The 26785-nt window shown below is 37.5% G+C and overlaps 1 protein-coding gene across 1 annotated transcript; it reads left to right on the forward strand.

Moving 5' to 3' along the window:
* Positions 1-231: 231 nt before the first annotated feature.
* Positions 232-25051, forward strand: LOC114613620 (phospholipid scramblase 2). The gene is made up of 8 exons (XM_028758979.1): positions 232-653; positions 7765-7845; positions 13112-13344; positions 15285-15327; positions 17862-18082; positions 18201-18362; positions 22541-22702; positions 24160-25051. The coding sequence occupies exons 2-8, from the start codon at positions 7773-7775 to the stop codon at positions 24187-24189; spliced, it is 924 nt and encodes a 307-aa protein (XP_028614812.1). The 5' UTR covers positions 232-653; positions 7765-7772; the 3' UTR covers positions 24190-25051.
* Positions 25052-26785: the final 1734 nt, after the last annotated feature.

Raw genomic sequence — 26785 nt, forward strand, 5'->3', positions numbered from 1 at the left:
GTCATGGGGAGATTCCATCTCAGAGAAGCTTATTCAGCCGAATGTGAACAGCTGTCCCATGATTATGACAAAATTACCATAAAAAATAATATCGGTGGTCATGCCGGCTCCTGTTGGTACTCTGTATGAGAAGCTAGGCATTTGAGGTTTATCGAGATATATACTCTGACTCTTCCAACCTTAAACAAAACAAAACGAACAGCAAATCTAAAGAAAAAAGAGAAGGAAGGAAAAGCCTTCCCGAGTCTCCTTTGGAATCAGTGCCAGCATCTGAAGAATGCAGCGGAAGTGGAAGTAGAGGAAATGCCAGTAAGTGTTCCCTTGGCGTTCCAGAACTGCGCACAGACCAGATCATTTTTACCGAGAGCCTCTGCCAGGAGCAGGTAACATTCTAAAGGGACTTAGAACTAAGTTAGGCAGGGTTCAATTTGGTTGCAGGGGCATACCTTTCCGGTTAGAAAAAGCCACAAAACTCAGGAAAGGAAACCGAAACCCTTAGCAACTGCCTCAAAGTCAAGGTGCTTTTTCCCTGACTTTAGTGCAGTCTAGCACCTGTGCCTCTCTTAGAGGAGTCTGGAGAGCTGAGTCGCCGCTGGTGCCAGGATTCTAGGAATTCAGCTCAAATTCAGCTCACTTGAAGCTGCATAAGAAAGGTAAGCCAGCTGCCCTAGTCCCTCTCAAGAGGATCTGTGGCCATCGCCGGACCCAGAACATTGACAAACCCTGGGAAGAGGAATCTGAGGGTGGGTAGAGATTTGAGCTGGAAGTTGGGAAAGGTGACAAAGACGCCTGGGAAGGGCAGGTGGGCACAGGGGAAAGAGATGAACCTCTGCTGGGAGAGGTAAAATGTAATTCAGTCAGCTTTGTCTGTAGGCAATTAGGAGTTCCGGGTTATTTTCATGCATCTTTTAACAAGGATCCAGTTATTCCGTTCATTCTATGTTTTGCCTTTAGATGTGTTCTCTGTCATTCCATTTCAGGTCTTTTGGTTGTAAACAGGTTTCCCTGTTTTATTAGGGGAAGGGTCTTAACTCAATGGAGGTGAGAGGCACCTACTGTCTACTTTTGTAAAACAAACAAAACAAAAACACCTTCAACTTTAGAGACAAAGAGGTCAAAAGTACCCCCTTAACTCCCCCCACTCCCCATGCCTGAGTAATCAGACCTTGGCAGCTGGAGCCAGTACTTGGGAGGTCTCAAACAAATGTTAAAGATTAACTTCTCACAGCCCAGATAGCTCACCTCCAAGGGTCACTCTCAAAAAGGACAGTTATTGCTATAAATCATATTATTTAGCAAGAAAGTGAAGTGCCCACATATCTGTCCACAAAGCATGAGAGTTAAGGCCAGTAATTGTTCTTATCAGTTTTAAACACACATTCCCTTTTAAGAGGTCATGTGAGAGTCTGCCTGCCTCTTTCTTGCAGCATATTTTTATTAACCTTTTACAAATATCATTTCTGGTCTAGTGACTGCTTTACCTTATGCCTCTGCTTGCTATTCCCCTGACCAGAGTCTATACTATTTGTACAAGGCATTTTCAGCCAGGCTGCCTGAGTGTGGCCCTCTCTCTTCTCCTTTCTGTCTACTGACCCTGAGCCAGTTTCTTCATGTGGGCTGCTTCAGTTCCACTTACAAATTGTGGAACAAATTCTAATGATAAACACAAGTTTATGTCTAATACAAGACTTAAAGGGTTAAATTGACTTTACATCAATTAGTATAAGTTGTTAGAGTAGATGCTGCTACCATAAAAAGGACTGAGTGACAGTTGAGTTTTATTGTATCAGATATTTAAATACTTAAGAAATGTCTGTGTAAATATATGTGTGCATGCCCATTCTCTATAATTTATAATTAATACCGCTCAGTTTGAACACCCGGATGTTAATTAATTAAAACCATCATTTTTTACTATTTATCTATTAATTTGTATTTAATTATTTAATGTTTATTTATTACTCTGAATTTTGTTTTATTAAATGCTTAAACTGTTTCTTACCTTAGGAGAAATGACTTGGCCAGGAAAGTAGGTTGAAATGAAAGACTTTTCTGTCCTTCATAAGAAAGACATAATGGAAGTTGATGAGAAATTTCTCTAAAACTTGATAGGTTTGGTTTGTTTTGCTTTTGTTTGTTTTTCTTTTATGGTGAACTGAGGAAATAAGCACAAAGGATATTAATCATCTTAATTCATGTGATTAGAGAGCTACATGTTGCTAAATATTTACTTTTACCTCATGGGTTTAGTTTCAGTTATGCTGAGGAAACAAGACAATACAGAACAGTGAGGGAGCATCAGCTTGTCCAGAAAGGGTTTGCTGGGACAATGAAGCGACCAAGTAAAACGGACTAAGTTGGTTCTTCTTTCTCTTGACTCTTTCGATGACTTGACCTTTCATGGTGTGTGTGTGTGTGTGTGTGTGTGTGTGTGTAATTTAACAGGCCTGTTTGTCCTAGCTTCTATATAATCTACATTCAAAGTTTATGAATAAAATTCTCTAAGATTCTCTCCCTAATTGTTTCTAAGCATGTTTGGTTTATGTTCCTCCTGAAGCCATTTCCTTTAGCCAGATTTCTCCATGCCAGCACTTCTGTCTTGCACTGTGTCCCCAAGAGCTCACTGGCATCTTCTTTTCCAGCTCACATTCGTCAAAACACAACTATTCTGGCTCCAGAGAACCAGTGCCCAAACCCCAGTTCCACAGCTGAAGTGTGTGTCCTTTTTAAATGTTACCCTTTCAAATGCATAAAATGTGTGTACAAACATGTCCAGAAATACATGAAAATTATTTGGTTTGCGACTTATTTTCATTAATTTTGGGTAACTCTCTGACCTACACTTCATGACTCTTTCCCTCAGAGTACTGTCTTAGTTTCACTAATTGGTAAGACGTTAGGGACTTAGAATTCTGGTGATAATCTCTAAAACATGTAAACTGGTTTTTCTTGTGTATTGAATAGACTTATGATGAGAACTTTGTTCTTAAACACTTACTAGTAATTTCTCATTAAGTAGCCCAGACCTATTATTTTTTTACTTATTTGATTGGCATAGTAGTTTTATGATACTCCAAAAATACTTTTTGAAAGCTATAAGAGAATCTTCTGAATTATGAGGCATGGGTTAAAAAGTTTTTACTATAGCATAAATTATGGATAATTCCCACAGCATTCTCCTTCTCCTTGCTCAGAGAAGGTAGTAATTATCAAGTAGCTCAGCACATGAGTGTGACCTTATCTGATAGAATGAAGCACTGGCTTCCCCCAAACATTTATCATAGTTTGGAAAATGTGTGTGATCATCAGATCGCACCTAAAATTATGTTCTCGTGTGATGGCGATTCACATGGCACAGAACATAGGATAATGCTACCAGAAAATTTAGGAATACATCATAAAGAATTCTTCTCCACCTAAAGTCTTTTTGTAATTTTTCCATAAGAGTTATTTCACAATTGTGACATGTAAGTTATTAACCAATTAATTAGGCTAGAATATGTCCAGCTGTTTTCAAAACTGAGTGACATGCCTGAGAATAGATCCATTAGGATTGAGAAAGCCAAAGATCATTATAATGGCACACAAGAAATAATATAATAGCACACAAAGAAAGCATTGATTGAGTAGTTGGCTTTGTTCGACAGTCACTGAGTTGCTTATTTTAATTGGCACATGTACAGGTACACTTACAGAAGCACCTAACCCTTTGAACCATAGCTCACAGTGTACCACTTTTAATGGTTGTGATGTATTCCTGCTGCATTTGATGTCTTTAATACAGTGAAGACACTTGGGGCTCTTTTCTGCAGCCCTTTGGCAATAGGTGTTCCTCGTCACTCTCTAAGACTCACAGTAAAGTGACTATAGGAAGAAGAGAACAGTAATGTGCTGAAATGAACACATTTTAGAATCTGTTCTGTGCAGAGTAGGTGGTTCCCACTTGGAAATGTAAACCTGGTTTATTCCCATCTGATGCATATAAGGCAGAGACCACCAACAGCTTAAGATCCACCGGATGCACAGCATTTGTTTACAAATTTTCATCTTTCCAGCATGCTCTCAGGTTCTAATTTGCATTAGACTTCTCAGTTTAACATAGCTAAACCAAAAGATGAAATTTTCTTAAAACTAGATGGGAAATATTACTGTTCATATGTATGGATCTGTAATCCTACAAAAGTTATAATCCTAATTCCACCGTTAACTGAGTTGATAATTAAAGATAAAGAGTTTAAATATTTTTAGTATAAAATAAGGAAAACTTGCCTACACTTCTTCTTATGGAAGTCACTGATGACTTACCATTAGTTATACTTTTCTGACAAAGAGGCAAGGTGAAAATAACAGTAATCTTAAAAATTGCTGTTAGCATTTGTTGGAAGTCTGCAGAACCTTTATTAGCCAAGCTTTATCAATAAAGAAAGGTGTCTTAGAAGAAAATTGGAGAAGATTAAAACTTTACACACAGGTTAAATATGTCACCTCAGTCAATGTTTTCTTTGTGTGCTATTATTTCATAAGGGGCCCCATCCATTTCTACCTTTGATTCACTGGACTCTTCACCCAAAGCCTTTTAGAAAATCGCTAACCATCATGGGCAAGCCATCAATTTCAGGTCTTTCTGAAAACTACCTATGGCATGAGAGTCAAACCCAGAGGCGTAACTGGATAGATGAAGCTATATCAGATAACGGAAAAACACTAGCCCAAGACTCTGTGCAGCTCCAGGGCATCTGGTTTGAGCCAATCAGTGAGTGTGTGATATGTTCACTGAAGGTCCTCTTTTCTAAGACTAAATCATGGACCAACACTGTAAGTGCTTTCACTTGTCTCCCTGTTAATTCTGTTTACCCATTTTCTGCTAAAATGTATTTTGTTTTGTTTTCTTTTTTTTTTTTTAGTTTTGATTTTAGTTTTGGTTTTGGCTTTGGTTTTAGTTTAGGTTTTAGTTTTGGTTTTGATTTTTGTTTTTTGACTAGAATTTCTCTGTGTAGCCTGTCCTGGAATTCACTCTGTAGACCAGGCTAGCATCTAATTCTAAAATCTCCTTGCCTCTGCCTCTGAAATGCTGGGATTAAGCCATGTGCTATTACCACCTGGGGCTTGTTTTTTTTTTTTTGTTTTGTTTTGTTTTTTGTTTTGTTTTTTAATACTGCAGAATCCAATGCCTATTTCAAGATTTCAACAACAGAGAAGATGTATGCAAAAGCATCTAAAGCCATGAATTTTCCCCTTATCGCCTTTGGGAAAGCTAAATAATAGGCTTGTTGATAAACATGTTGTATATGGAGGATGTATTTCAGATGAACTGTTTTCTGCTACTGTGCACATTTTATATACACAAAGCTTACTATGGTCACACAAATTAAAAAATTATAACTGTAATCTATTGGTCCATTATAACAAGCCCTCAGACACATGCCTTTGTGTATTTCCATAACACTGACGTAAGTGAGCACCAATCATAATGCTTTGTGCTTTTGCTCTCAATACATTTTTAAGTAAAATGTGTATCTATCAAGTGCTTAACAAAAGATTTTGCCAGGTTAGAGTTTTAAGGTTCTCATCAAAGAGAAAAAAATGCTTTTCTTAAATGATCTTGCCCTTCCTCCCCTTGGTCAATGTAGAAATAGTAATAAAACGATGTGTCTCTCATCAAGGCAGCATTGTAGAGCATATTAGATCATCTCCAGAACCATAGCCCTTGTATTTTCCCCAAGTTGATCTTTATTAATGATGTCAGCATTGACTTACTTTCACTAATGGCTTGAAAATGCCAATTTATGTAGACTTAAGTTACTTTATACTTTATAAGCTTCGGGATGGTTCATTTCAGTTTAGAGAGATCTATTTGACTATGGGCCTATTTAATTCTTTAGTTTTACAGACATATAGTTGTGTGTGTGTGTGTGTATGTGTGTGTGTGTGTGTATGTGTGTGTGTGTGTGTGTGTGTATGTGCTTATATGGGCTCCTGACATAGTGAGTACACCTGGTCCTTGTCATATGTATGCAGTTTATGTTATTCAAAAAGTGAGGATTGTAATATGGCACTTGTATCAGAGCTGCAGTATGTTTCCTTTTTAGATTTGATCTGACACCCAGGGTGAATGGCCGGGGCTGCAGGCAGGGTGGTAACAGATAGAGGAACTAAATAACCATTGAAACCACTCATCGGCAGCAAAGAAACCGGAGAGTGGTTTTAATGGAATGAGGCAGTGTTATTTCAGAGGTCTTCGATGCCTGATGACTTAGAGTAGGGTACAGGAATTTGGGCAAGAGATTCTCTGTTTTCTGGATTTATGGTTGCCATGAGCTCTATACTGCTGAGTTGTTATGAAACAATCGAATAAGGAGAATGCCTTCAGTCTAACCTTTCTTATAAACATACATAAATAAATGAGTTGAGCGATCTTTGAAAGTCCATAAAAGCATTACATGCTGAAAATAATCAGTTAAAAAGCCAGAATCTTTCCTCTTTTTTTTGTAGCTGATTTGTCTTTATTATTGTTTGGCTGCAAGTATGTTGGTGTGAGGGTGTATGATCATCTAAAACTGGATTTACAGACAGTCGTGAGCTGCTATGTGGGTGCTGGGAATTGAACTGGGGACCTCTGGAAGAGCAGTTAGTATTCTTAACTGCTGAGTCATCTCTCCAGCCCCTGTTTTCTTCTATGTTAAGGCCATGCTTCTATAATTAAGTATACTGTCTAATATATCATCATTTTTATAACGGCAGAGCCATTGTCGCCCAGAGTATAGACAACCAAGAGTAGCACAGAAAGATGCTCACTTTATAATTACTGACTACTGTAGATGGGTCAGTAACTCCCTAGAGAGACATGACTATGAAGAAGCAAGAGTTGAAACATTTGTGCATATATCAAGATGAGTCAAGCCATAATATATAGAAGATAACATTCAGATTATGACTGAAGAATATAGTTTTTAGAAATCAGTTAGTTGCAATTTAGAAACTTTGTACAATTCAGTGTCAGGAGGGCAGGTCCAGAGAAAGCATAAAAGTGGCATTTTTTAATTTATGTGCAGATATATCTCTGTGACTGTATGGGTATTTACACATGTGCTCAGGTACCTCAAGAGGCCAACTGTCAGATCCACTGGAGCTGAAGTTACAGATGGATGTGAACAGCACAATGTGAATATTGCTAGCAAAACTCCAGCCCCACAAAAAGCAGCAAGTGCTGTTAACAGTTGAAGCATCAAGACCCTAAAATTAGTTCTCAAGGCAATGATTACAGATGCTTAATTCATAGTTTAATAAACCATTGACTACAAGTGGTACTCTCCTGGGAGGAGTTAAGGAAGGAATTGGAGTGAATATAGCAAAAATACATTGAATGAAATTCTCAAAGAATTAATGAAAACAGTTCATTTTTTTAAATCCACATTTCTATCAGTACCATCACCACACACAGGTAGTTTTATTACTTTCTACACCACCTATCCATATGTGCCTTTAAAATTATCTTTGTTCTGATGTCATAAGTAGAACCATGGGGCAGACAACACAGAAGCAAACTTGAAATCTTTGGGAATTCATTCCCAGTAAGTGAGCTGCCTCAAGCTATCTAGAGAAGAAGTTGCTGCAAATAGGATTCTGTTACATGTTGGCTCCTTTACAGGCACACCTTAATGTGTCGAGTTTACTCTGCAGGTTTCAAGCACATTATCTTGGTACTCTGCACTATTTTTTTTTCTCATTTAAGCTAATATGTATGTACCCCTTCCCAAATTGCAGGTATACAAATGGAGGCTCCTCGATCAGAAACACATTTGCCAGCTGGGTATACCCCTCAGTATCCATCAACAACATTCCAAGGTAAAATAGTTATTGAAGAAGAAAAATGACACTGATCAATTGATGTACCCAAGAGAGAGAAAGAAAGATGAAGTGACCATGTCCTCATTTTTATTAATTTTTTCTTAAAATTGCATCAAAGAAACATTAGTGGCCTAGGTTTGGTTTTGTTTCAGACTAAGCATTTTTTCCAATGAATTAATTTTTATTTATAAAGGAGCATAAATAATATGACAAACTAATAGAATCAACGAGTCTATATTTACTCATGAAATAGAAGATTGAAAAGTAAATAAAATCTTGATAGATAGTAAGTAAAATCTTTTATTGTCTGTAACCCTGTGCTAAAAATTGCTTCATGTGATGGTATTTCAAAGATCTAAATGTGGTTGATTTTGTGCCATAAAGTTTTTGGGATTAATTGTACCCCATGAAAAATAATAAAATCTTAAATCTGGAAACTGCCTACTACAGAAGTGTCACTAGCTCATAGTAACCCTCATTTTCATTGTGTAAGGCATATGAAAACTGTACTCCTCTGTAGGTGCTGCCTGATCTTTTCTGGTTAAAAATAAAAGGAAGTTAGTCACATATTACACATACTAGGATGTTCATTTATCATTTCAAACACTTAACTGTCTCAGAAATCTAGGCAAATGCTATTGTCAGCATCACAAGACGTTTGTAAATGCCAATGTTGATGGTGTACCAGATTTACCAGTGGCAGGCTATGCAGCTCCTCGGTGAGCTCCCTGGGGATTAATATCAAAGATGTTCTGGTTGTGAAGAAGGGGTACGTGCATTTTGTTTTCTGAGTAAACAGATTGGCTTGGGAGTTGAATAGCCTGTGTAATTGTCTTAGAAAACTCCCTGTGGGGCTGGGCTCTTTATCCAGATGTTTGTAATTAAAGGAATATGAGCTGGCTTAGCTCCAGAGCGCTAAGGCAGCCATTCTCATCCGTAGCTGTCATTAATTTTCATTTAAAAATACTAATACAATCTTCCTAGGGAAATTAAATCACACCTTTAAACAATGACTGGCAATCTCCAAATAGCAAGGTGATTCTGTTGTAAGGCCTGGGTTGAAACTGTCTGTTCTGAGTTCTTATAGATGAAGTGGTTAGAAAATTCCCAGTATGTCCATCATTTAACCAGGCACACATAGAACAGTTTAATTAACCTTATAGCTAATTTAAGCTAGGCATACATGTTAAATTCAGTTAGTATCTGCCTTAGAATTTATTAGAAAGAGTAACTCGGTATGGTTTTTAAATTCCAAGACCTCATATAGGATATGTCTTCAGATAACAATGGGGTGAAAATGATGACGACTTAAAATTTAAAGATTCCTGGGTTAAAGGCATTACTCTAAACAAGGAATTTCCACAGTTAGGCTGGTGAATCTAAGGATTCTCTTAGGATCTAAGAAACAGTGTTTTGTGCTCATGTCTGCAGATTCAACCAAATGCAATCAAAATTATTCAACCAAAATATAATCAACCAAATATAAACAAAACAGTATTTGTATTGATCTTGTATATACAAATCACTTGTCATTATTCCCTATGCCATGAGAGGTGGTAGTTTTTGTGACATTTTATAAAATTAGTGTTTTAGGCAATGGAGTAGTGATTTTGTGTCTATGAGAGATATGCACAGGCTATACAGAAATGCTCTACATTGGATTTCCATCCAAATGGGTTCTCTAGAACCTTTATCCTGTAGGCATTTAGGGATAGCCACACTATTATTGTCTTCCTTGCACACTGGAAAATTAGGTACATGGAGTTTGGATGAGGCTTCCAGTTCTGCATTTGATACTCATAGCTACCTGGTAGTGTTCTGGACCTTTCTCTCCTTAGACTCCTCCATATCTGCCAGTGTATGCCTGAGTAACACTCAAAACTCAGAAAGGAACCAGGTGAACTACTTCCTGTGGTCTTACTCAGTCATTCCTTAATGTCACCTAGATAAAAATGTCCCTCTCTTTAACAGTAAGGCCAAATCCATGCACAGTCATGGTTTAGACATTATCCTTCCATATGGAACATTTCTCACCAGATTATCTCATAAAGTGTTTCCATTCTTCTGTCTTATGTGCCAGCATAAATAAAATCTATGTAAAATAACTACCTCATATTTTGCCATCTCTCTTTAAGCTTTTTCTATCAAATAATATGAAATATTTTCTGCATGTAAGTGTATCAGAAGTTATCTGGAAATCTCTCAGGTCTATAGCAGTACCTACCATTTATTTATCCTCTATAAAGCTTACTTGATACATAAATTGCAAGTGTGAAAGCTATGCCAAAAGCATTATTATGTCATTATTGAACGCTTATATATCTTACTTTTAAAACTGTATTCATTTTAGTTATTTGAACTCAATAAGCCTTAGCCATTGGGGAGATGAAAATTAACATTTCATCAAAATTCCATGTCACCGAATTCTAAATGGTTCACTTGAAGAAAACAGCAATAAATGATGAGTTGGGGGATGGGGACTTAACGTACTGCTGGTATATTAGCACAGTCAGTAAAAAAATTATTATTGGAGGTCCTTCTGAAAATTAAAAATGGAATCATCACATGATCCCCTCCTAAAGGAATCTAAGTCAGCATACTACAAATATTTATCCATGGTGATTACTATACTATTTGTAATGACCAAAATATGGAATCAGCTTAGATGCTTTTCAGTAGATGAATCAAAACAAACATGCACACACACTCATATACACACACACACACACACACATACATTCTCTCTGTATCTGTCTGTCTGTCTCTTCTCTCTCTCTCTCTCTCTCTCTCTCATACACATACACACATAAACATGTTTTATTCAGTTAGAAAGAAGAATGAAATTCTTTCATTTGTAGAGGATGGTGAAACTAGACAGTACCATGTTTAAAAGTACAAGCCAGGCTGAGTGTGAGGGGCACATCTTTAATCCTTGTACTGTGGCAGGCGGAGAATGATGGGTCTCTGTGAATCTGGTCCCAGCTTTCCTATATAGCAAGCTCAAGACTAGTCGGCCAGAGCAGTATAGTCAGACATCTAAAAAAAGAAACAAATATCAACAAACAAACAAAAAGAGAGAGCCCTAGATCCTTGTAGTAATAATAATAATAATAATAGTGTATGTGTGTATGTGTCCTAGCTGTTCTGGGGACTAGTCAAAACCAGTGGGAAGATACAGGGTGGTACACAAGAGGATCACAGCAAATAAACTGGGAGGAAAGGACTTGATATACAGGTATGTGTCACAATGCAACTTGTCACTTTGCCTGCTAATCTAAATTTTTAAATTGTTATGAGCTTTGCCTGTTGGTCTAAATCATACACACACACACACACACCACACACACACACACAGACACACACACAGTGTGTGTTTATGTGTATGTGGTAGATAGGTAGGTACAAAACTAGAAGTCATAAAAAGAGAGCATATTGCAGTTAATTTCAGAGGTGAGATAAATTTTTATTCTAAAAGCCAATAATCAGATAGAAAATCACTGTGATCCAGGTTCACTCCTTAGTGACAGAGCACTAAGACGTAAGGCAACAAAAAAAAAAAAAAAAAAAAAAAGAGGGCTCTGAGCCTGCTTCTCAAGATAAAGAAGTCTAGAGAAGAATATAATCCTAGAATGCTACCAAATAGTGTCTCCTACACATGCAGACCTAAGAATGGCTTTCGACCCTCTCTTCTTGAACGTATTTGGGAAGACTTAGACAAGTACCTATTACTAAAACTGGGGAGCCTGATAGTCTTCTCAGCTGGTGAGTAGAACACAGAGTCGCTATTAAACCTTAAGGGTTCAGAGCATGTCCCTTAAAATAGATGTCATTTATCCCCAAGCTTTAGCTTGCTACTTTTATGAAACCTTGGAATACAGGTGACAACATTCTGGTTCATTCTAGTACATTACAGTTATTTGCCCAGATTGACAGAATGCCTAGAGTTTTTTGTTTTGTTTTGCTTTTTTGTTTTGTTTTATTAATTCCTGTTTTGTTTATACATATTCATTTTAATAGGAAGAGACTAAAACATTCAAAGGACATGATATACATGTGTGAAAATTCATTAATAAAGTCCATCGTTTTGATGAGCATTTTACTACACACTCCACAGAAGGAATTTCTAAGCCTTTGTTAATTTAAAAAAAATTAAATAAAGGCTGGAGCGATGGCTCAGCAGTTAAAATCACTGGCTGCTCTTCCAGAGAACCCAGGATCTATTTCCAGCACCCACATGGCAGCTCAGAACTGTCTGTTCAGTTCCGGGCGATCTGACACTGTCACACAGACATACATGCAGTCAAAACACCAATGCACATGAAATAAAAATAAATAAATCTTTAAAAATATAAACAATTCCATTGGATGCTAGATATTTAAATTTTATAATTTAGCAGCATATGTTCTTTGGAAAAGACATTTTTGTTTAAAAAATGTGAAGTAAAATCTGTAAGAGGAAAAAGTTATAGCTGAGAGGCAGAATAGTGGAAGAAATTAAATAAGTTTATGCCTTATAGTGAGCGTGTGTGACAAAGAAGCTTCACATGACTGCTTCCTGCAGTGATCAACAGGAATAGAACACGTTACAATGTATCACTCAAACTCAGTATTTGCAACAGGCATCTTAGAAATACTGTAGTGTAGCAATAGTGGCAGAATTCAGGTATATGTTAAGGAACATTTTATACATCTATGTGTGTACATACATGCACATATGTTTCTTAAATTTAGATTCTCAAAAGAGAGAGAATAAAGATATTTACCTTTGTGCATCAGGCTTATGGCTCGTGTGGTGGTGTCTAGTTTCATTCTACAGATGATTTTGTGCTTCTGTGTGGCTGAATAAAACTCCATTGTGTATATCTATAATTCATATATATGTCTATATCCATATCCATAATGATTATAAGTGTATCTAAATTTATACACACACACACACACACACACACACACATATATATGGTGTCTATATATATGCATGTGCAAAATTTTCTTCATTCATCTGTTGATTGCTAGAAATCTAGGCTGATTCCACATCTTGGCTATTTTGAAAATTATAACAATCAACACAGGTGTTATTCTTTATCCCTTATAATTAGAAGCAGGTATAAAATACCAGCACTGCATTGAAAGTCATAAACCTCATAGACACAGAACTTCTGGGTGGAGAGGTCACTTGGTAGGTGTCCGGAATAACCCCACATGAACTGCTGATACCTTTTCTCTATGAAGTAGAAAATCACTTTTCTTGCTCCTATTTCAGGACCTCCAGAACATACTGGACGCCACATACTCCAGACTAACTACCAAGTGCCCCAGTCTGGTTATCCAGGGCCTCAGCCTGGCTACACAGTCTCAACATCTAGACATGAGGACTATGGTGCAACAAGGCTTCCTATTCAAAATAACCAGACCACAGTCCTTGTAAACACCCAGTGGATGCCAGCACCTCCACCTCTTCTGAACTGCCCACCTGGGCTAGAATACTTAAATCAAGTAAGCCTATACTCAGAATTCACCAAAAAACAAAACAAAACAAAACAAAAGCAAACAAACAACAACAACAAAACCTGTATTTCTACTTCTAATTTACTTGAACAACAAATGATTCATTCACCAAAGCATGACATCTTCCTCTGTGCCTTCTGGGTACATATAATTCCCCTAGAGGAAGTTCACTTTTTAAGCAGAATATCAATGTGTGAGATAATTGTGTTTTCTGTTCCTGTGAATTTTGCCTGTGATAACCGCCAATGGGAGAATTAAACGTATTCTAGTCATCCTCCCTAGTTCAATCCTTATGGAAACTCTGTGGTGTGTGGGCAAGATAATAATTATTATTCTTATTTCTGAAGTGGTAGCTATGGTCAAAAAAAAAAAAACTGCTTTGTTCAGGCTCAAAAATCAAGGAAATGTCATCGTGATTTACTTTTCAAATGTAGTTTCATTACTGAACACAAACACTTTTTACCCCAAATCCTGGTGTAAATTAATGTTAGCGTCATGAAGTTTAATAAGAACTCATAATGACTCGGGGTGAAGTACATAAATCAGTCAAGTAAATAGGGCTGTGGGGTGTCCCCAGTCCAGAAACACACCCAGATGACCCTGTTCTAGCCAGGCTGACTCCAGTCTGTCTGGCACACAGCAATAGTATGTCCCATGTGTACTGAAACAGCAGATTCAGAAATTTCAGTCATCTTGAATGCTCATTCTTAAAGGAGGACATCTTTCTTTTCTTTTCCTTCTTTCTTTCTTCCTTCCTTCCTTCCTTTCTTTTTTTAAATTTTAAACAGTATTTTTATTGGATATTTTATTTACGTTTCAGATGTAATCCCCTCTCCCCATTTCCCCACCCACCCAGGAACCCCCTATCACATCGCCCCTCCTCCTGCTTCTATGAGGATATGCCCCCACCTACCCTCCCTCCTCCACACCCACATCTTTCTTGACTGACACGCACAGGCACCAACCAAGGCTCAGGGTCAGTTTCACAGAAGGAGGAGGAAAGAAGGGAAAGTAAGAGAATAAGGAGGTGAGCTGTGGAATCCAGTCTCCTGGGTGTGGTATAACTGGGAACTCACAAATGCACAGGAGCTCTGATTGCCTGCAAATGCCTGAAGATGGAGACGCCTGGCAAAATTCCTCCACTGAAGCAGAAGTGGATCCTGAGATCTCATCCCTAACTTTGGATACCTGCTGAGGGAAGGAGACTATTTCTTCTTTGAGAATACGGTCACTGGTAGACTCCCCATGCTCCAGTGGATACCCGACCTCTATGTACACATGGACCGTACTGATTGGGCTTAGTGGGATACTTAAACAGAAGAAAAAAGAGAAGACTTTGATCTTTAAAAAATACCCTGGGATATGCATAATTTAATTTGAGTAAATAAAATACTAAGGGAAATTATCATTTACAATAAGTGATAGCATCCTATAAAAATTATGTAAATGTATGCATCCATTATCAATCAATCTTGTCTTCTGAAAAGACTATTTTTTGTAATTTTATGGGAACTCCATTATAAATCAACTTTATATGACCTGAAAGTTCTCATTTTGAAATGAACTATCTAAACACACTGATGCTGGGTCTGGAGAAATGGCTCAGGAATTAAGAGCAGCTCCTAGTCTTGCAGAGGACCCACGTTTGGTTGCACACACACACATGGCTACTTCCAACCATCTTTATCTCCAGTTCTGGTGAACCTGGATCCTACTTCCTGCCTCTCCAAGTACCACATGCAAGTGGCACACTTACATTCATGTAGGCAAAAGATAAATACACATAAAATAAATGTATTTTAAAATAAATATTTGCCATTAAAATATAAAAATGTAATGCTACACAAAAAGTAATATAAATTGTGAAATATTGATAACATTAAGGATTGATAACCAATTCCATGTACCTTCTCTTTTTTCTTTAACAGATAGATCAGATTCTGATTCATCAGCAAGTTGAACTTCTAGAAGGTACGAATCCATTGTGATTATTTGTGGAGATAGAAGTAGTACAAACAGCTGCCTCTTCTACAGTGGTCTTTGGTGGAAGGTTCAGCTGGGAGGTCACAGATATCTTTCTTCACACGAAAAGAAATTATAGATGTTAACTCCTGTCCACTTCTGAGAAGTAGGAGTCAAAACTTCCTGTGCTGAACATGTGTACCCATGAGATATTACTGTGTTGGAAAGGAAACAGCCAACTCTTGCTCTTTCTTACTCTATGTGCACTAAACTAATCTAGCCTTTCCCTTGACTTCTTTTTTTTTTCAGACATACAATAAGAATTTATTGGGGGCTATGTTGATATGCAATATGATTTCTTTTTTTCTTTAGACTTTCTTTTTTCTGTTTGTATTTAAATGTTATTTTTTATTGGATGTTTTATTTACATTTCATATGTTGTCCCCTTACCCCATCCCCCACCCACCCAGGAACCCCCAATCCCCTCACCCCTCCTCCTTCTTCTCTGTGGATGTAACCTCTATCTACCTCCCCACTCCCACCTCCCCACCCTCAAAATTCCCACCCCCTGGGTCGTCCAGCCTTCATGAGGTCAAGGTTCTCTTCTTCCACCTATGCCCAGCAGGGCCCTCCACTCTTACATATTCAGCTAAAGCCCTGGATCCCTCCCTAAGTGCTCCCAGGCTGGTGGTTTAGACCCTCGGAGCTGTGGTTGGTTGATATTGTTGCTCTCCTCATGGTGCTGTAAATCCTTTCAGCTCCTTCAGTCTTCACTCTAACTCCTCCATTGAGAACCCCATGATCAGTTCAATGGCTAGTTGTGAGCATCTGCCTCTGAATATGTCAGACTCTTGAAGGCCTCTGAGGAGACATCCATATCAGGCTCTTATCAGCATGCACTTCCTGACTTCCACACCAGCATCTACCTTTGGTGATTGCACATGGGATAGATACACAAGTGGAGTGGTCTTGAGACGGCCCCTCCTTCAGTTTCTGTCCCTCACTTTGTCTCCATATTTGCTCCCTTGAGTATTTTGTTGCTCCTTCTAAGAAGGACCGAATCACCCCCACCCACTTGGTCTTCCTTCTTTATGAGCTTCATGTGGCCTGTGAGTTGCATCTTGGGCATTTCAAGGTTCTGGGCTAATATCCAATAATCAGTGAGTGAATACCATGTGTGTTCTTTTGTGATTGGCTTACCTCACTCAGGATGATAATTTCTAGTTCCATCCATTTACCTAGGAACCTCTCAAATTCATTGTTTTTAATAGCTGAGTAATACTCCATTGTGTAAATATACCACATTTTTTGAATCCATTCCTCAGTTGAAGGACATCTGGGTTCTTTCCAGCTCCTGGCTATTATAAATAAGGCTGCTATGAACATAGTTGAGCATATGTCCTTGTTATATGTTCGAGCATCTTCTGGGTATATGCCTAGGAGTGGTATAGCTGGATCCTCAGGTAATGCTATGTCCAATTTTCTGAAGAACCGCCACACTGATTTCCAAAGTGGTTGCACCATCTTGCAGTCCCACCAACAATGGAGGAGTGTTCCTCTTTCTCCACACCCCCGCCAGCATCTACTATCACCTGAGTTTTTAATCTTAGTCATTCTGACTGGTATGAGATGGAATCTCAGGGTTGTTTTGATTTGCATTTCCCTGACGACTAAGAATGCTGAACATTTCTTTAGGTGCCTCTCGGCCATTCGAGTTTCTTCCGTTGAAAATTCTTTGTTAAGCTCTATACCCCATTTTTTAATAGGGTAATTTGGTTGTCTTGACTTCTACCCCTCAGCAACTCTCTGTCAGTGTGTTACCAGCTTGAGACTTGCCAGAACCTCGAGCAGTGGCTCAGTTCCTATAGTGAATGTGTGTGTGTGTGCGTGCACATGTGTGTGTGTATATGTGTGTGTATTTGTGTGTATATATGTATTTTTATATGTATATATGTGTGTGTACGTGTGCGCATATATATATAGTATATATGTATATATAGTGCACATATATATAAATGCATATATAGTCCTCAAACTATTGATTGTGTATGTGTGTATACACATAGACCACACACACACGCACACACACAACACACACACAAACTCACATATATATAATATATATATTCTTCAAACTATTGATTAAAACTTTCACAGACTGTAAATAGAACAATCATTCTGTAAGCACCAAAGGAATATTCTGCTAAATGAGTCGGCTGGACATTTATCCTCATACTGAATCTTTTTTTTTCTCTCAGCACTGGATGACCATAGACATGAAAGCTCCCTTGTGACAGAGTCCATGAAATTGAAGATACAGCTTGCTCTCTTTTGAGGTCTCCCATATGGACTTCATTCCTTCTTATCTGAATATTCTTCCTCCTTTCCCACTGCCATTTCCTGAGTCCAGATCATCTCTGCACTGCCTGGCTCACCTTTCTACTGGTCCTTGTATTCTCAGGCACTCCATCCCCCTGCTACCTGAAGAGAGGATCACTGTTCCTCACAAAGCAGTGAGTGTGATTTTTCCTGTATGTTTTCAGTCTTAACAGGCTTTGAAACAAATAACAAATTTGAAATCAAGAACAGCCTCGGGCAGATGGTTTATGTTGCAGTGGAAGATACTGGCTGTTGTACTCGAAATTGCTGTGAAGCATCTAGACCTTTCACCTTGAGGATTCTGGATCATCTGGGCCGAGAAGTCATGACTCTGGAGAGACCCCTGAGATGCAGTAGCTGCTGCTTCCCCTGCTGCCTCCAGGAGGTCAGTGTGAAGTTCCCATAGCAGCTTGAGAAGAAGTTTAACAAGAGTTTTCAAGTGTGGATTAAACCTGGACAGTATGGCTATGGTTGCATTAAATATGTACTCTTTGCTTTTGTAGATAGAAATCCAGGCTCCTCCTGGGGTGCCGATAGGTTATGTGACTCAGACCTGGCACCCATGTCTGCCAAAGCTCATTCTTCAAAATGACAAGAAGGAGAATGTTCTAAAAGTTGTTGGTCCGTGTGTTGCATGCACCTGCTGTACAGATATTGACTTTGAGGTAAGAAATATAATGTTCACAAGATGTGTTTTTCTGACATGAAAAAATATATTCCTATAGGATATTACAAATGCATTACCTAAAAAGTGTGACTTGATGTGTACCCATCTCATGAATAATCATTTAATTATTCAGAACACAGGTCATTACTATGATTAAAGGTTGGTGTAGAGTATCCTCAGTGACATGCAAAAAGAGGTCAATTCAAATAAATAAATGTATTAGAAGGAAAAGAAAAGAATGTCCAGCATTTAAAATTGTTATAGGTTTTGCTTGTGATTTGGCTGAATGGCTATACCCTTTGTTGTGCAAATATAAGAACCTGAATTTGGATCCTCGAATCCCTAGGAAAACCCTACATGTATAAGTTTGTACCTCTAATCCCAATTTGAGGTCATTGGGGAATGAGGCTACCTAGTGCTTGTTGGCTAAGCAGTCTTGTTCAATAGGAAATAGGCTCAGGCAGGAGGGACCTCATCTCAAATAATAAGATAGAAAGTGTTAGAAGATAGCTAACTTTGTCCTTTGGCCTCCATATCCACTTAAGTACACAGGCACACACACACATACACACACACGCACACACACACACACACACACACACACAGGGGGAGGAGAGAAAGCTCTGTTAACACAGTATTAATCAATTAATCATTTTATACGTAAGAGTAACCAAGACTCTTAGACCCTTATTTCTAGGTCCTTATTCTTTGTGCTCTTAACCTGCATTATAAACCTCATAAGCTCTTGGGTAAGCACACACATTATTATTTGGAATTCGTATCAAAACCCCACTGGAGTAATGATAGTTTCAGTATGGTTAGTATAGAAGACACATCTTCTGTCTTCTCTGGTGTTCCATTTTCCAAATTTTTCATTACCTAGAGTGAACTGTGGCTTTACTATCTAGAATAGAAGATCCCTGAAATAAACAGAGCTTAAGTTATAAATTACACCTTAGTCCCAGGAGCGTGAGAATTAACTTCAGGATGTCCTGTTCCACCTGCCTGGGTGTGAGTCATGTTCCCGAATACCCTCCACAATGTCCATCACAGAAGCTCATTATTAGGGGTCAGTCACGGAAGCATGACCTTGTGTTGTCTCACTGCAGTGATCAAGAAGCCTTTATATCATTGCCTAAAGGTATCACATGACCGGTGCAGCCTTTATCTCAGTTCATCTCACTACCTAGCACTGGCCAACTCATTCCAACAAGGGAGGATAGATAGAGACTAAGCTCTTTTGAGAAAGACACTCATTCTTGTAACTTTCACCATAATGAATTATCATATTTTTCTGTTTTACTAATAAGTTTTTTCTAAACTGTTCAGTTCTTCAGATTTATAAAATGAACTCTGTAACAGAAACATGTTAGTAGGGCTTGATTTCACATACATAGATCTCAGTAAAGTCTGCATCTGTAGGTCTCTATCAGGATCTTGGCCTATGTGCCCCTTGAATAAGAAAAGTGTATCTGTATATACATTCAGAGTTCTGCTTCTCTGAGCTCTGATAAACCCTTGTAGTAATTTAGGCATTGGAATTTGAATATGCTTGTTATTATAACATTTCTACAAGAAATGGACTATCCAGCCTCATTGCTCTATTTTTACTGGCAAGTATTTAAAGATGGGGAATGTTTTCAATTAATAATTCATGTCTTATGTTTCTTGGAAAATCATAATAATGAGAAACTCAACTCAATTTCCACACAGAGGAAATAGTCCCTAAGGATGAATAAAGGTAGCCCTCTGTGGGAACCTCATCCCCAGGGCTCGCCAAGGTTTCTGATTTCCAGTTTTACTTTGTTTTTTTTACAGCTTCCTCCTTCTCCTCCTTTCATACTGACTTGCTTCCTTTGTGAGAATCTGGGTGTGTGAAGATAGTTTTTTCGCTTCTTACAGAATCAATGGTCTTAAGGGCAGAGCTGAGAGTTTTAAGAAAATACAAGTGACAGAGAAATATATATATATATATATATGATACGTACAGATAATATATATATATATATGATACGTACAGATAAAAATAGGTATGAAGATTTGTAGTGATAATTCTTCATACAGAAAATTATGAGGATCAGAAGGTAGTTGTAGTTAGTTTCACGATATGATAGATTTTTTCTTTTAAATCAAGAACAACATTAAGGGAAGTTTTGTTGGCCTGTGCTGAATTTAATAAAAAAAAAACTGGAGGTTTATGATATTCTTAGTGAGATTAAGTTTAATTGTGTCATCTGTCTGCATTGCCTTCAAATCCCCAATGTCTTAAATAGGATACAACCTTTATTGTATGTTTAGAATGATTACATCTAGATCTTGTCTTCAACAGACCTTAGAAACCCGTACTTGTTCCTTTTCCTATACAAGCTGTGATTGTAATGTTCATGTCTTAAAAATGGGAGATAGTAGTGTGAGCCACCAGCAATAACAGGGCAACTCTGAGTTACACCGGGCCATTCATTTGGAGATGAGCTTTCCTTGTTCAGATGTCCTGTTTCAGACTCTGCCTGGGGTCTGAATGGGAGGCTTAACAGCCAAAGGTGCTTGCTACCAAGCCTGAGGATCGGAGTTATAGCCACAGGACGAACATTGCGGAAGAAGAAAAATGACATCCCCAAGTTGTTCTCAGACTTCTGCATCTACACCAAGGTGTGCAAGTTTACACACACACATACACACACACACACACACACACACACACCTGCATGCACACACATTTAAAAAAACATTCTCAAATGTAGGCAAAAAATTCTTATGTTTTGGTTACATGGGAGAGTAGTTTATAATTCACATTTCTGATCCTTACCAATAAAATTACATGTATATTGGAAATAAAATTCAGTTAACTTTAAGTTTTTTCTTTGTAGAAAAATGGTAAATATATATGCTTGTGTTTGTCAGTGGAATACTGGATTTATGATGCTGGCAAATTGCCACTTTTCTTCCATCATATAACTTATACTTCAAAAGTATATATGATGATTTATGACTAATCATAAATGTCTAAATGACAGCTATTGCACATGAAATACAAAGTGATAGAGCAGCTTATCACAATGTCATATCTTATACAACTATAATGGTTCATGACTTCAAACAGGCAGCACTGTGTTCACATTATGGGTATTGGTGAAGCTCATGTAGTTGGTTCTAACTTAGACCATGCAGTGACCTCTCATCTGCTCAAGAAAAAGTGTGTCTTAGGACTGTGGCCACAGCTTCTTGTGTGATACTGCTCACTGGATGTACATGCAGACCAAGCCAGTTGGCCATGGTGAACATTCAAATCTTCTGTCACACCCTATCATCAAATTAGACACCCAACAAAACCCAATTCTAAAGGAACAGAAAATGTACTGTGCCTAGCCTGGGTGTGGAATGCAGGGACTATTCTATGAGCAGTAGTATCCTATGACTCTTCGTTCATGTTAGAGGTAGACTTCAACACATTGAGGTGCCATCCTCCTCCAGCCACATCCGCTGTGAATATCTTTAATGTCCCTTGTTTACTTGGTGGATCCTGTCTGGGGCAAGAGCTTTAAAGGAGGCTGTTCCCACCTTTGGTGACCTTCGCAGGTTTGGACAGAACACTTCTTCCTCTTCATTTGGCACAAGCCTATATGTTCATTTCGTTGTGAGCATCCATGTGCCTACTATGGAGTAGATTTAGTTTGGGCTCAGTCCGTTCTATAGTACTTTGGGGACTGGTCTTTCCTCCCACAGAGCCAAATCAGAATCTTTTCATATTAGAAGTACTGACTTCTCATGCTTTTCTTCTTGCTTTCTTTATACACTACTAATTCTCCATACCCAACTCATATCTGCTCTCGCTGTCTCTCATGGAGTGTCTTGTTGGATTCTTCCACCCACTACACGGTCTCTAGGTCTTTCTGGGCTTTTGTATTTCATCCCCTGTACCCCTACTGCCCCACTCCATGAATGACAATGAGCCTCTGCCATGTTTAAACTGTCAGCCTATGTGAAAGTGATGATTTGCAAAGCGGATAACCTAATAGGAGTTCCATCTATTGTCTTCCCAATAGCCTCTAAAAATTTAATAAGAGAAACATCTTGAAGATAATTTTAATAAAATATCCATCTGATTTTACTACAACAGTAAAAGTAGGTTTGCCACTCATATTCTACAAAGCCATATGATTTTATTTTCATATGTAGATCAAGTCTCTTGACGAGGTGTCTAGAATTGGCAAGATCTCCAAGCAGTGGTCTGGTTGTGTAAAAGAGGCCTTCACAGATTCAGATAACTTTGGAATCCAGTTTCCGCTAGACCTGGATGTGAAGATGAAAGCTGTGACACTTGGCGCTTGTTTCCTCATAGTGAGTTTCTTCTGAGCCTTCTCTTTACAAAAGTTTCATAATAAGTTGGCAAATATGCATCCCAACATGACATGATGAAACTAATGGGTTTTATACAAGATTCTACTTTATTATAGCTCTTTAATTGCATTTAGTCTTGAAATTCAGATACCGCTGACTCTTTACTCTGATGAGTCAATACCCTGTTATGAGACAAAACACGGATTTTACTTTTCAGATGTTTTTGGCTTTCGGGTTTTTATTTTTAAAATAAAACATAAAACTAGAGATTTGGGGAAAGTGTTGAATCTGTATTTATGTGGAAAAATGTGGATGAAATGCAGATGTTGTTCAGTCATTACATTTATCATCTAATATATAAACTATAAGTTGCAATAAGATGTATAAGTTGTTATACATCCAATCATACCTCGATTTTTCAACCTCTAGAGTATTTATCGATTCAAGAGAGAAATTAATATGAGCATTTATATGCCCATGTATCTCAGCAGTTCAAGTAAATCAGAAATTCATAATTGGTATGTTCATAGTACCCTAGCAGTTTCTAATATACAGGCAATGTTCTGGAAGATAACAGTTGTCTTCAGTCTTAGCTACACAAGAGAAATACCTGGGACACTACAAACTCTCCCTGACCAGATTGCATCCAGATTACTAAATTAAACTCTTTAAAGTTTTGTACAAGCTTTTAGTCTGTGTATAGTCCCCAGCTAGATCCACTGAAAATTTGAAACATGAGGCATCTTAAACATTGATTCAGTGATACAATAAACATTTTAAGAGCTTGTGTAGCCCTAAAGTGTATGTTCTTTCAACAAACAAATACAAGTAATATAAAGATAAAAGAAAACAGGAGACTTTAAAGGATGCCACATAATGCTGACTGTGGTCATGTTTAGACATCAATTTGAGGAAAACTATATTAAAAGTAATTTATAAGATATTCAAGTAAATAACAACAATGACTTGCAATTTGATCATACGGAGGATTTATTATGGTGTTTAGTAAAAACAGTTATCCATATCTGTGTCCCTTCAGTATGAACTGGATTGATAAAAGATTTTTGCTTTTAAATAATGTAGGTAGGAGAATAACTGGTAGACATAGGTTACTCATATTAGTCATTTTTGAAGCCAACTGACCATGTTCTGAGACTTTTTTCACTACTGATATTTGAGTTATGCTTGATTGATTTTTGTAAAATGGTTAAATAAAACCAATATTTATGGAGAAATGGGAGGGGTGTTGAGTAAGGCTTTTTTTTCACTTGAAAAATAAATTTAGACTTAATTTTGGGGAAACATTTTGATTCAGAGTTAGGGTATGTGAAAGATCCCACGTTTAGAAAAAGAGCACAATCCATAGAGTTTGGACGTTAAGTGCCCTTAGCTTCTATACCTGGAAATAGGTCATTCTTTGTCTTTGAAAATATATTTTGGTTTTTCTTTTTCTTTAGGATTACATGTTTTTTGAAGGCTGTGAGTAGGAACAAAAATCAGACCTGTGGTGGGGACCAATGAAAGACTACAGAGATCTGAAGTCTACACGATGAGCCTATACAATTGGGAAACCTGGAGCTTTTTTGTTACTTCATTAAAATTTCTGAGAATCAAGCTGTTATACATGAAGAATATTATGTGCAATTTTGCTTTTCAAATGGTAGTTTATCATTTACATAATTGGAATAGATGTGGGTAATTATCTTTATACTCTTATAAAAATATTCACCAAATTCAAGATATAAAAATAAGAAAAGTGTATTTTTAAAAATGAAACATTTTATGGAAAAGTAAGTTGAATTATAATCTCTGACTTATTTTCCATCTTCTGTTCGATTTAAATCTTGTTAGTGCTGACTTTATTATAAAATTATACTTGACTCTATCAAATCTAGTTAGCTTATTTCTTACAGAACACCTGCTGTTATATTGAAATTATATGTTTAAAAGCTTTTTTTTTTTAAAGATAATATTGCCTGGGAAATTCTATTCAATAAAATGCCAATAAGAGAAGATAGTATATATTTTCTTCTGTCTTTAGGAAATAACATTAAATGTTCTTATTAAAGTTTCTACTGTTATAAACTTTTATACTGAAAAGTTCATGATTTACCAATTTTAAATGTTCTTCAGTGAATGATGACATGTTTTACTGCCAAGGAACAGTAACTTTTAGGAATCTCTATCTTTATTATTGATATAATGTTTGACATTATTTACTTTCAATTATTAACCAAGATCCTATTATGGATATGGCCAGGGGATAATTTGATCTTAGCTGTTCTCCCAACTGAGTCCCCAGGTGACTCTAGGTTTCTGTCAAGTTTGCAATAAAATCTATTTATGACATCAGGGTGTTTTTATTTCCACAACTGCAGAAAAAGAAAAAAACTACAAAATTTATGCCAAGATTTAGGACTGTTAGCATAATAACTTTGTTATGGTTATCCACAATCCAGTATTTGGAACTGGATTGTGGAGAAAATTTGAAAAACTTAGGAACTTTGGGTATGAAAACTCTAAAATGCTGTTATTGGCTCTTAACTGGTGGGAGTTTGAAAATTGTACTATTGAAATATGAATACGTAGAAAAGGAGAGAGCCTGAACTGAGACTGTAGCTCAGGGATGGGGGCCTCTACTTCTCTAAAACCACTGCCTAAAAGAATTGTTTCTCTAATGCCAACACACAGAAGCTGTTTGAGTTGTGGGCTCTGGGGAAGGGGCGGGCAGGTTACATGTCCAACTTGTGGCAGAACTTGGCAGCGTCATCCATGTGCTAATAATTTTGAAGGCATGGAAGATAAAAAAAAATTGAGAACATAATGGAAAACAGCTCAGGCTAACCAATGTGGAACAGGGCCAGAGTATCTAGAAGGTGGGCTCAATGGGCTATTTCATGAAGCTGAAAATGTCAAGCTTAAGTTACGAGTAGAAAACTCAAGATAGTAAGGTTCCAGGAAAACAGGATGTGTACAGAGCTGCAGGCATAGAATGAACCCATTCCACACAGCAGAGGCAGACAGAGCTAGACAAAGGGGTTGTAAGCCATCCAACCTCTTTGGAGTCCAGTTTACTATACCATCAGCTCCAGGTGCCAGACATAAAAATTTGGGAGTAGGTAATTTCTTCTGCTTGATTTTGGTTTTGTTTGATATGACTGCTCCTAGCTAAGACCTGGTTCTTTCAATCTGGAACAGAAATGTATACTCTGACATTGTATGCTGAAAATTTGTAACTTTGCTTTTGATTTTATAGGAGCTTGAAATTAAGAGGATCTAGATTTTTGAAGTATTGAAACTATTAATGACTATGTGGACTTTCAATGTAAGAGTGAATGCATAAGGTATTATAACATGATTATAAATTCATAGAGGAAAGAGGCTGTAGGATATGGGTTAGATGTTATTTGGTTGAATGCTAAGTTTACAAGGGGTAGAGTTTCTATGGTTACTGTTAATTGTTAGTGTCACAGAATTTAGAATCACCTGTGAGTTAGGCCTTTAAGCATGCCCATAGGGCATTTCCTTGACTATACTAACTGATGTCTAAAGAATCTTGACCAAGGGCAGGACCATGCCTTATGACTTCTGCTTGGATGCTCAACTATGTAAAATGGGGAAAGTGAGGTGAGCATTAGGGCACATTCATCGCTCTGCTTCTTGTCACATATTCATTTTCAGCCTGCTTTCCATATTTATATGATTTTAAATGGCCTCATTTATGCCAAAATGTAGTTTAGAAATTTATCCAAGTTGAAAGCCAAAAATCTGGAAAACTAATGCTTAATTCTGTTTCTCTGTGAATGAAAATGTGATTTTACCTGTGAATTCTGAGTTTATACTGAATCCTTAAGAGACTGAAGTTTTTTATCTGGCATGGCAAGAGAACACAGAGGGGAATATTTGTGAGTCACTATTTTATTTTGTTCTGGTGCATGTACATGTTTGAGAATTAGTTCTAGGAAACATTTCAATGTTAGTTACACATTGCCAGTAAAACAAGTCATGCAGGAATAATGCAGAGAAATTTCTTCTGACCTGAACTTTATAAGTAAGTTGGATCTCAGTTGATTTCATATCCCT

This window comes from Grammomys surdaster, unplaced genomic scaffold, assembly GCF_004785775.1.
Source record: "Grammomys surdaster isolate TR1022 unplaced genomic scaffold, NIH_TR_1.0 126248, whole genome shotgun sequence".
NCBI lineage: Eukaryota > Metazoa > Chordata > Mammalia > Rodentia > Muridae > Grammomys > Grammomys surdaster.

What these genes read in the sequence shown, in the direction of transcription:
- LOC114613620 (XM_028758979.1), top strand. Translation starts at nt 7,773, where the DNA reads ATGGAGGCTCCTCGATCAGAAACACATTTGCCAGCTGGGTATACCCCT. An exon ending in TCCATCAACAACATTCCAAG is followed by an intron (nt 7,846 to 13,111) that starts GTAAAATAGTTA and finishes CTCCTATTTCAG; the next exon opens with GACCTCCAGAACATACTGGA. An exon ending in GTACAGATATTGACTTTGAG is followed by an intron (nt 18,363 to 22,540) that starts GTAAGAAATATA and finishes TTTCATATGTAG; the next exon opens with ATCAAGTCTCTTGACGAGGT.